Source organism: Nematolebias whitei, chromosome 10 (genome assembly GCF_014905685.2).
Source record: "Nematolebias whitei isolate Nwh7 chromosome 10, NemWhi1, whole genome shotgun sequence".
NCBI classification, from domain to species: Eukaryota; Metazoa; Chordata; class Actinopteri; order Cyprinodontiformes; family Rivulidae; genus Nematolebias; species Nematolebias whitei.
Genome location: NC_056507.1, coordinates 48,784,052 through 48,795,095, shown reverse-complemented (window position 1 = coordinate 48,795,095; position 11,044 = coordinate 48,784,052). Strand labels below are relative to the sequence as shown.

The 11,044-nt window shown below is 45.0% G+C and overlaps 1 protein-coding gene across 1 annotated transcript in view; it reads left to right on the top strand.

The window, feature by feature from the left end:
• spg11 (SPG11 vesicle trafficking associated, spatacsin) overlaps nucleotides 1-11,044 on the top strand; it is a 413,741-nt gene that overhangs the window by 233,969 nt on the left and 168,728 nt on the right. The window contains exons 21-26 of the mRNA XM_037683759.1: nucleotides 5,772-5,936; nucleotides 6,059-6,125; nucleotides 6,803-6,965; nucleotides 7,656-7,842; nucleotides 8,885-9,019; nucleotides 9,308-9,501. Of these exons, the coding sequence (XP_037539687.1) occupies nucleotides 5,772-5,936; nucleotides 6,059-6,125; nucleotides 6,803-6,965; nucleotides 7,656-7,842; nucleotides 8,885-9,019; nucleotides 9,308-9,501 (911 nt within the window). The remainder of the gene's footprint in view (nucleotides 1-5,771; nucleotides 5,937-6,058; nucleotides 6,126-6,802; nucleotides 6,966-7,655; nucleotides 7,843-8,884; nucleotides 9,020-9,307; nucleotides 9,502-11,044) is intronic.

Sequence of the window (11,044 nt, the reverse complement as noted above, 5' to 3'; positions counted from 1 at the left end):
TCGCACTTAGCCCTTCCCCAAACGAAGGGGCTGTGCAGACTCCAACGGGAGTCATCAGAAAACTTAGCCTTACAGCCAAATGGCACCACACCGCAAAAACCCTAAAACACCTTCTTGTGTCAGGTGACTCCCACCGAACTAGCAAAATAAAAGATTTAAAATATATAATAGGCACTAATCTGGGAGAACAAGAACTCTTACACTAATTATAATTCAAAACATTAAATCCTTAATTGTAAACAAAACACACAAATTATAATTCTAAACGTTAAATCCCTAATTGTAAGAAAAACACACTAATTATAATTCTAAACATTAATTCCCTAATTGTAAACAAAACACACTAATTATAGTTCTAAACATTAAATCCTTAATTGTAAACAAAACACACTAATTATAATTCTAAACATTAAATCCTTAATTGTAAACAAAACATACTAATTATAATTCTAAACATTAAATCCTTAATTGTAAACAAAACATACTAATTATAGTTCTAAACATTAAATCCTTAATTGTAAACAAAATACACTAATTATAATTCTAAACATTAAATCCTTAATTGTAAACAAAACACACTAATTATAATTCTAAACATTAAATCTTTAATTGTAAACAAATAAGTCCGTGAGTGTAGACAGAACACTTTGATTACATTTTCAAACCTGAATAATAATAATGAGTAATAATACTGACGTTCCTGAGTGTGAGACCGATCATATTAATTGTAATGCTCATTTTGTAATCGACTCAATGTAAATCTTCGCCTCCTCAGCAGAGGTAAACACCCGCGTGTTACCCTCAAACGTGATCTTCAGCCGGGCCGGGTGGAGCAGGCCGAACCGAACCCCCTCGATGTCCCGCAGCTTGCGACGACATTCCGTGAAGGCCGCTCGCGCCCGGGCCGTTTTGGCAGTGTAGTCAGGGAAAACGAAGATATTCGTACCGTTCACTTTGACCCGCTGCAACTCCCTCGCCTTCGCCAGGATTTTCACACAGTCCGCTTGGTAGTGAAACTTAGCTACAATCGGACGGGCCCGCTCGCCTGCTTTCGGTTTGGGGGCTGGGATGCGATGAGCGCGGTCCAGCAGCGGCTCCTCCTCGAGGTCGAAGGCCTCCTTTAGCATCCGAGATACCGCAGCCGTCGTCGCCGCTGATGGGTCATCCTCCGGAACACCAATGATGCGGATGTTCTGACGTCGAGACCGGGACTCCAGGTCATCGCACTTATCCTCCAACTGTGCCACCGTCTTAGTAAGGACGTCAACTGTTTTCTGGAGGTTCACGATGTCGTCAGTGCAGGTGGAGACGGACTTCTCCACCTCTGTTACCGTTAGCTTTAGCCCCGTGAAGCTCTCCTGCACCGCTGCTAGCCCAGACGATAGCTCCTTTTTGAAGGCGGACAGCTCGGCATTAATCGACGAGAGACTTTCACCCAGAACAGCATGGAATTCTGCTTTAATTATAGCAGCAAGGTCCTCTCGGAGAGCTACAAGTATTTCTTGCTTAAGGCTGCTGACGTCGCCCTCAGACGGAGGAGGTGATCCAGGACAGCTCGAGGCTTCACTACGAGGATTAGGCCGCAGGTGAGCGTGGATCGAACTTACCCCTTTAGTCGGTTTTGGTGGCATTTTAATGGCCAAATAGGAGGATTATGTAAAGTGTGTAAGTTAGCTATTGTTTGCTGTCGGACTCGGGAAAAAGTGCCCAGGCATTAATCAGAGAAAAGGCTAATTCTGTAGGAGCACACCCAAACACACCTTATCTCACCGCCATTCAGCCGGAAGTCCTCGAGTCCGACTATTTCTAGCCGGAACCTCTCAGCCTCACACACCAGCTCAGGCTCCTTCCCCACCAGTGAGGTGACATTCCACGTCCCAATAGCCAGCTTCTGTAGCCGAGGATCAGACCGCCAGGGTCCCCGCCCTCGGCCACCACCCATCCCACATTGCACTCGACCCTTTTGGCCCCTCCCACAGGTGGTGAGCCCATGGGAAGGGGGACCCACTTCTCCTCTTCGGACTGTGCCCGGCCGAGCTCCATGGGTAAAAGCCCGGCCACCAGGCGCTCGCCCGCGTGCCCCACCTCTAGGCCTGGCTCCAGAGTGGGGCCCCGGTGACCCACGTCCAGGCAAGGGAACATTAAGTCCATTTATTTTTCTCATCATCGGGGTCATTGGGCTGCACTTTGTCTGGTCCCTCACCTAGGACCTGTCTCCATGGGTGACCCTACTAGGGGCGTAAAGCCCCTGACAGCATAGCTCCTAGGATCATTGGGACACTCAAACCCCTCCACCATGGTAAGGTGGCAGCCCAGGGAGGGGTTCATTCATTCATTCAACCTTTATTTAAACAGATAAATCACAATGAGCCTCGAAGACTCATTTACAAGTGAGACCTGTTTGGACAGACAAAAACAGCGGTTAACTGGACACGTAGGAGTTGGAGACGAAAAAAATTCCTATCAGACTTTTTTTTTCTTGCCTGAGAAAAAACCCCTCTAATATTTAAAAAAAACCACCTCACACAAAGTGACGTAGACATTCTGCAAACGGAGACGAGAGCAGTCACCAATGCTTATAGATACTCTCGAGGTCACTGTAAGCGTTCTGATAAGATAATCAGTCAATGTCCTCCGGTGAGATCCATAAACATTCTCGAGGTATGTCGAGAAATGGCCAAGAATAACGTCTATGAGAATCCAAGAGTCCTGAAATGATGACACAAAGTTTATTCAGCTGGTTCTTCTGGTTATCAGTTGGAAATTCCTCAGGGAGGGGGTGGTGAGCGTCAGATCACGTTGTCTAGGCGAATTCAGATAAGATGGTCTTGAAGGCCAGCAAAGGGAACCAAATTTCGATAAACACACAGTTGTTTTGGGGACAGGCAGAACTTAATGACATCTACCTTGAGTCTGTGTTGGTTCACTCGGTTCCGAAATGTCCAAAATACATGGCCACACCAATGGAACGTGACTGAGTAAAATCCCCAAGATCTGATCCATTCTGCCCAAAGCATTCGAGTCCGGGTACACGAGACACAAACCAAGCCATCATAAAGGCAAGCAGCATGATTGGGTCCAAATTTGCTGCCGACGATTACCTTGATTCTAGATAAAACCAGCAACCAGCAAAATCCAAAAAAGCAGGAACCAGTTATCGAAAATCCAATTAAATATGCGTCCTTAAAAATCCACAGATGGCAGCAGAGATAGACACATCATCAAGTCTTCCAAGTCGATGAGATATCCAGCTGCATGCATGCCAACAGGACAAATCGGCTTGCCTAAAGTCTGTTTTCTTTTCGAAGAAATGTTGTAAATTGAGTTGAGGGACCAACTGGTCAAAACAGTCCATAATTATGGTTCGGAAGAAATGAAAGAGAGTCTCAAAGCAATTTCACAGACAGACAGAGCAGCAAAGCAAAGCAGAGAGGGAGGGGAGAAGCATCCGATCTCGTCGAGAGCAAGTGGTGAAGTAATGGAAGCATATATAAAGTACCCTGATGCATGCTCAATAATCCAGGTAGAAAAATACAAAAAAGTTCAATCTGGTCCTCATGACATTCAAAAAAACAAAGCAAAAAATGTAGAAAAGTTTCGTCTCTCATCCGAAAGACTTCCTCAGTCTGAGGTGCTGTATTCAGCTCAGTCTCTTAAATAGCACCTTCTCAGAGTGGATCAACCAGTTTTGCTGCTGACAACCAAAACCAGCTGATCACATGCTCAAGAAGGACCATCAGCCTAACCATGGCTCATTGGCACACTGATGGCTGTTTACTGTTCACAGAGGGCTGAGTGATACTAGCAATCACAGCATTGTAAGAGGGGGACAGTTGAACACGGAGGCTCCACCCCTGTTTAACGATGGACGATTTCTTTTCACAAAGATGGCCTCCTTTACTCCTCTCTCAAACCATCGTTCCTCTCTATCCAGGATGTGAACATCTTCATCCTTGAAAGAGTGACAACTGACCTGGAGATGAGTGTAGACCGCAGAGTCCTGGCCTGATGATGTTGATCTTCTGTGCTGGTCCATCCTTTTGGCCAGTGGCTGTTTAGTTTCCCAGATACAAGACTGATCACCCTCCTGACACTGAACAGCATACACAACATTACTCTTTGTGCCGGGGGACTGGATCTGTATCATATATAGAGTATTGGCCAAAGCACTGAGCCCTGAGGAACTCCATGACTAACTTTGGTGTATGAAGAAGATTTATTATTTACATTTACAAACTGGAATCTATCAGATAGATATGATTTAAACCATTTTAGAGTCGTTCCTGTAATCCCAACATCATATTCAAGCCTCTTTAGTAAAATATTGTGATCAACTGTATCAAATGCAGCACTGAGGTCTAACAGGACCAGTAGAGACACAAGTCCATTGTCTGAGACCTTGAGAATAGAATAGAATAGAAACAGCCTTTATTGTCACACGGATGGGAAATTCCAGTGTAACAGTAGCAACAGCAACAACAGATAAAAAGATAAAACGATTTCACACAAAACTTCCTAAATGTTAAAAACAATATATAAAGAAATAAGATAAACAATATCAATAATAATGTTCAATGTGTTGGAACATTGATTAAGGACAGCCTATTTACAATACAGTATTATAGGCATAGTATGTGTTTTATATAATTTTATTAGTGCTGTTTCTGTGCTATGATGAGCTCTAAACCCTGACTGAAACTCTTCAAACAGATTATTTCTTTGTAGATGTTCACGCAACTGACCTGCAACTATTTTCTCTAGAATTTTTGAGATGAAAGTTAGATTAGATATAGGTCTATAGTTGGCCAGAATTTCTGAATCAAGATCAGACTTCTTAAGTAAAGGTTTAATTACAGCAACCTTAAAGCTCTGTGGTACATAACCATCCATTAAAGACAAATTAAGTAGATCCAAAATGTGGACATTAATTAGTGGAAATACCTCTTTAAACAGTCTGGTTGGGATGGGATCTAGCAGGCATGTGGATGGTTTGGATGAGGTTATTATTTTTGACAATTCAGAGCTCAACAGGACAAAAACTGTCCAAACATAAATCGGGCTCTAGTGAAATGTTTAAAGTTGCTTCATTTGACAGGGGACTAGAGATAGTAGAAGGAAGGATGGTTTGAATTTTCTCTCTAATTGAAATAATTTTATTTATAAAGAATCTCATGAAATCATCACTACTTATAGTTGTAGGGATACATGGTTCAACAGAAATGGGACTTTTAATTAGTCTAGCAATAATACTAAACAGAAACCTAGGGTTATTTTTATTCTCCTCTATTAAAGCTGAATAATATAAAGTTCTAGCTTTACAGAGAGCTTTTTTATATGTTAGCAGAATATCTTTCCAAGTTAAATAAAATTCTTCAACATTAGTAGAGCGCCATTTTCTCTCCTGGTTTCTAGATGCTGCTTTAAAGTACGTAACTCAGAATTGAACCAAGGAGCCAGTTTCCTCTGATTGATTACTTTCTTTTTCAGTGGAGCAATTTTAGATTTGTAATCGGAAGCGACTTACTGCATATACGTTTTTTTCCTCTTCATGATGCATTTTTTGACTGATGCAACCTATAGTCTGTAGTGATGTATAGTGCAGAAAATACAGTAAATGTAGTCAAACTGCAGCAGTACAGAAAGAAGCTGGGTAATTAGCAGATCAGTTCAAAGTGCAAGGCTCTTAATGTCTCAAAAAGTCTCCCAGGTCTCTGCATTTACTTTTAACTAGGACTTGATCGACCCACCCTCACTTTCCGTCCTCTCTTCAGGTGATTGCTCAGGGTCAGAGGTCAGACTGTCTGGGCAGGATAGTGGACCCCCAGCTTCTGAAGATGGCGATGGCCCCGTATCCCAAACTGAGAGCGGCCCTGTTTCCTACTGGATCCTGTGGAAATGGTTTATCTTTTGGCATCTCCATTTATCATCTCCTTCAGGTACTCTCCCAGAGACTTTCTCCAACATCTTTTTCACATTTTATTATGTCTGTTTCCTGCCACATTGAATGACCCGCTGCTTGTAGACCAGAACATTTTGAACTTGTGTCACTGTTTTCTAGTCACTTCGTCCTTTAGACCCGTCCAGGCTGTTTGGCTGGCAGACAGCTAACACTCTGAACCTAAACGGTAAGATGACACCAGAAGATATTACAAAATAGTTTGATTTCATCAACAGCTCAAAACTCTGTCCCTGGAGAACACATCTAAACATTTTGACTACAAGTGGCTGTAATTAGGTTGCTCTCACACATAGGAGTTATAAATTGTCTGAAAATTTTCATTTTTCCGACAAATGCTTTTCTTCATATCCAAATGAATGTTTTAGAGCAGAGTTTTCAGGTCTTAATGATTTGCTGCACTAAAACAAGGACAGGATTATTCTAGAAACTTCTAGAAACTCTTCAGCATGTCTAAAACACATTGTTTCCTAATCAAGGATAGAAAATCCAACAAGTCTACGGTATACAGTCTCAGGTATACCCAGAAAAAACTAAAAACACATGAACAGGAACAAGAAGGAAACTGCAAAACATTGTATTTAAAGTAAACCTTTGTTATGAGCTAAAGAGGTCCAAAGATCTGATCCGATGGTAAATGCTAAATGGTCTGTACTTATATAGCACCTTTCTATCTCATCAAGATACTCAAAGCTCTTTGCAACACAGTATGTGTCCTTTTTTTTTTTCCCCCGGCACCGCGCAAGCAGGCAGTCTGTCTCAGCAGCTTGGCAACAATGGAACTGATTTTTTTCTTGAAAACTTTGTTTTTATTTTCTTTATTTATGGTTTTTATTTTTGGAGAAGGTGTGAGCGACCACGCTCCTATTGTTTACTCTCGGGACCAGCTGCTTTCCATCTGCAGCTCCGCTGTGCCTCCTCCTGCAGAGCAACCTGATGTCCCCCGCGAGCTGAGAAGGAAGAGACACGGGAGATGTGCAGGCATAGGGTGTCGCAGCCAGGGCAGAAGGTACAGACCTGTCCTCCCGTCCATCATTATGGGAAACGTGAGATCTCTTCACAACAAAGTGGACAAGCTGGCGGCTCTAACGCGACATCAAAGGAGCTACTGGGAGATCAGCTTCATGTGCCTGATGGAGACGTAGCTGACTGAGTTAACCCCGGACTCACATATTAACATGGACGGCTTTCATTTACTTTGTGGGGACAGAACCAGAGAGAGTGGTAAGAAGAGAGGAGGGGGTGTGGCTGTGTTTGTGAATGATAGATGGTGTAACGCTGGACATTTAACCATCAAACAGACGCTCTGCAGTAAAGACATTGAACTTCTAGCTGTTGGTATGAGACCACGCTATCTTCCGCGGGAGTTTTCACACGTTATTGTGATAACGGTGTATGTCCCGCCCTCTGCTGATGCTGCTGCAGCCTGTGATGTTCGTCACACCACCACCAGCAGACTCCAAACACAGCACCCACAGGCCCTCTTTCTGATCTCTGGGGACTTTAATCATGTTTCCCTGTCCTCCACTCTCCCTACCTTCACCCAGTATGTCAACTGCCACACCAGAAATACCAACACACTGGATCAATTTTTGCCAATACCAAGGAGGCATACAGTTCATCACCTCTGCCTCCCCTGGGGGGCTCAGATCACAATCTGGTTCATCTGCAGCCTGTGTATAAACTCCATGGTGCGCAGAGAACCAGCTGTAATGAGCACAGTGAAGCAATGGACAGAGGAGACTGAAGAAGCTCTGAGGGACTGTTTCAGCTCCACTGTGTGGGAAGAGCTCTGTGCTCCTCATGGGGAGGACATTGACAGCATCACGGACTGCATCACGGACTACGTTAATTTCTATGTGGACAACACTGTGCCCATCAGGACAGTACGGCATTTATCCAATAACAAACCCTGAAATAAAGGCTCTCCTGAAGGAGAAGAAGAGAGCCTTTAGATCAGGTAACAAGGAGGAACTGAGAGCTGTGCAGAAAGAACTGAGAAGGAAGATTAGGGATGGAAAAAACATCTACAGGAAAAAGATGGAGGATCAGCTGAAGCAGAGCAACATCAGTGGGGTGTGGAGGAGCTTTAGGGTGCATTCACACCAGCCCTGTTTAGTCCACTTTAATTGAACTCTAGCTCGTTTTCCTAGAAAGTCCGGTTCGTTTGGGGAGGTGTGAACGCGCCATCGAACTCTGTCACGGAACAAAAAGGCAAACTCTGGCCCAGGCTAAAACCTAGGTCTCGGTCCGGTAGAAGAGAACTCCAGCGCGGTTCCAGTACAGTGTGAATGTAAACAGACTGGGCCCCGCTCCACAAGCAAGAAGTGGAGTACAGCGCAGGACAAACAAACACGCATTTCTCTGACCTAATATGGAGCCGTCAGCTGCCTTGTGTGGAAAACAATATTCTCCATGGTCTTCTGCCTCATCTGCTCATGCTGAGTCCATTTTTGAAAAATGACAAAATATAACTCCTAAAACTGCTAAAACTTGATGCCACTCCGTTTTTTTTTTATTTCCAGAAGAAGAAGAAGAAGTGTCTTCAGAGGTTTTTGTGTTGTTTCTTTCAGTACTTCTTGGTGTAGCGCCCCCACAGGCGAGCGGGGGAACAGGTTGGTTCAACAGGTTGGCTCGACTGCACAGTGCAGTGTGAATGCAAACGCACCAGCTCAAATGTAACAAAAGGTCATGAATATTGGTCCAGAACTGAACCGAGTCTACCGGACTATCAGGTGTGAACACAACCTCAAAAACATATCGGGCCACAAATCAAGCCTGCAGGCTGTAGGAGACAAAGGGTGGGTGAACGACTTGAACCAGTTCTTTAACAGATTTGATCCGTCACCCACCCGCACCCCTACTCCAGCCCTGTCCCCCCTGCTGTCAGCCCCATCACCTTTAATGACTGCCAACTTCTCTTCCCAGGAATTCACACCTCTCAGCTCTCAGCCATTAGCCTCCCCCTTCATTCCAGGAAACCTCATCTCACAGTACCCTTCCCCCACCTCCATCTTGTCCCTCTCAACTCTTCAGGTGAGGAATGAGCTGCGAAAGATCAAGGTGCGTAAAGCTGCAGGTCCAGATGGAATCAGCTCCAGGCTCCTGAGGTGCTGCTCAGATCAACTGTGTGACATCATGGCATTTATGTTCAATCTGAGCCTGAAACTGAAGAAAGTACCACAACTGTGGAAGACCTCCTGTGTGGTACCGGTACCAAAAACCAAACATCCAAAAGACCTCAGTAACTGCAGGCTGGTGGCTCTGACCTCACATTTGATGAAGACACTCGAAAGGCTGGTCCTCAACCATTTGTGCCACCTGGTGAGGTCTTCGTTGGATCCATTGCAGTTTGCCTACCGGCCTGGCATCGGGGTGGATGATGCCATCGTCTACCTCCGGCACCAAGCTCTGACCCACCTGGAGAAACCTGGAAGCACCGTGAGGATCATGTTCTTTGATTTCTCGAGTGCTTTCAACACCATCCAGCCAGGACTTCTGCGGGACAAGCTGGAGTTATCAGGAGTGGATCACCACATGTCCCAGTAACCTCACTGGATGCCCACAGTATGTGAGGACACAGGGCTGTGTCTCTGACATGCTGGTCTTCAGTACGGGGGTCCCACAGGGAACTGTGCTGGCACCGTTCCTCTTCACCCTCTACACTGCAGACTTCACCATCAACTCCCCACACTGCCATCTGCAACAGTTCTCTGATGACTCTGCCACAGTCGGCCTCATCACAGGTGAGGACGACTCAGAGTACAGACAGTGGACACGAGACTTTGTGGACTGGTGCCAGCAGAACCACCTCCTGATCAACGCTGCTAAAACTAAGGAGCTGGTGGTGGATTTCCGCAGGCACAGACCCAACACTGACCCCGGTGAACCTCCAGGGAGTGGACATTGAGATTGTGGACTCTTATAAGTACCTGGGTGTTCACCTGAACAATAAACTGGACTGGTCTCACAACACTGATGCACTTTACAGGAAGAGTTAGAGCAGACTCTACCTGCTGAGGAGACTGAGGTGTTTTGGAGTGCAGGGGGTGCTCCTGAAGACCTGCTTTGACTCGGTAGTGGCATCAGCCATCTTCTATGGTGTTGTGTGTTGGAGCAGCAGCTTATCATCAGCTGAGAAGAAGCAGCTAGATAAGATCATCAAGAAGATCAGCTCTGTGCTTGGACGCCCCCTCGACCCAGTCCAGGTGGTGGGAGACAGAAGGACTCCAGCTAAAATAACATCTTTGCTGGACAATGTCTCCCACCCCATGAAGCTGTTGCTGAACTGGACAGCTCGTTCAGTGACAGGTTCCTGCTCCTAAATGCACAAAGGAGTATTACCGCAGGTCCTTCCTCCAGCAGGTCCTTCCTCCAGCAGCTGTTAGACTCTATAACCATCACTGCTCCAACAAACTCTATAAGGATTAAATACATGCTGACCTCTGCTCAAACACACACTCTGCCTGTAATACTGTCCTGTCAATAGTCTGTCCTTATCAATGTTCCAATACATATTTAACATTATTATTGATATTGTTTATCTTCTTTCTTTATATATTGTATTGTTTATTAACATTTAGGAACTTTTGTGTGAAATATTTTTTATCCTTTTATCTGTTGCTGCTGTTACACTTGAATTTCCCATCCGTGGGACAATAAAGGCTGTTTCTATTCTATTCTCATTTACCCATTCATACAGCACCCTACTAGATCTGTACAAAAAATAATCAGAGCTTTAGATCACATTCATACACTGATGGGACACACATGGAAGGCAATGCGGGGTTCAGTGTCTTGCCCAGGGACACTTCAGCATGTGACTGCTGGTGGAATCGAACCTCCATCTCTCACATTGGAGGATGACTGCTCTAACCGCTCAGCCACAGCTGCCCTGGTCCAAACATTCCAAAAGAAACAATGACAATATGGGCCACCCTATTAACCACCGCCCCACCCCCAACTCAACTGTAAGTTGGTTCAGTCCAGCTCAGCTACATTAGTAACCACAAACTCTCTGTAGGCCCCTCCACCAGTCTGAAGGCCCCTCCACCAGTCTGTAGGCCCCTCCACCAGTCTGTAGGCCCC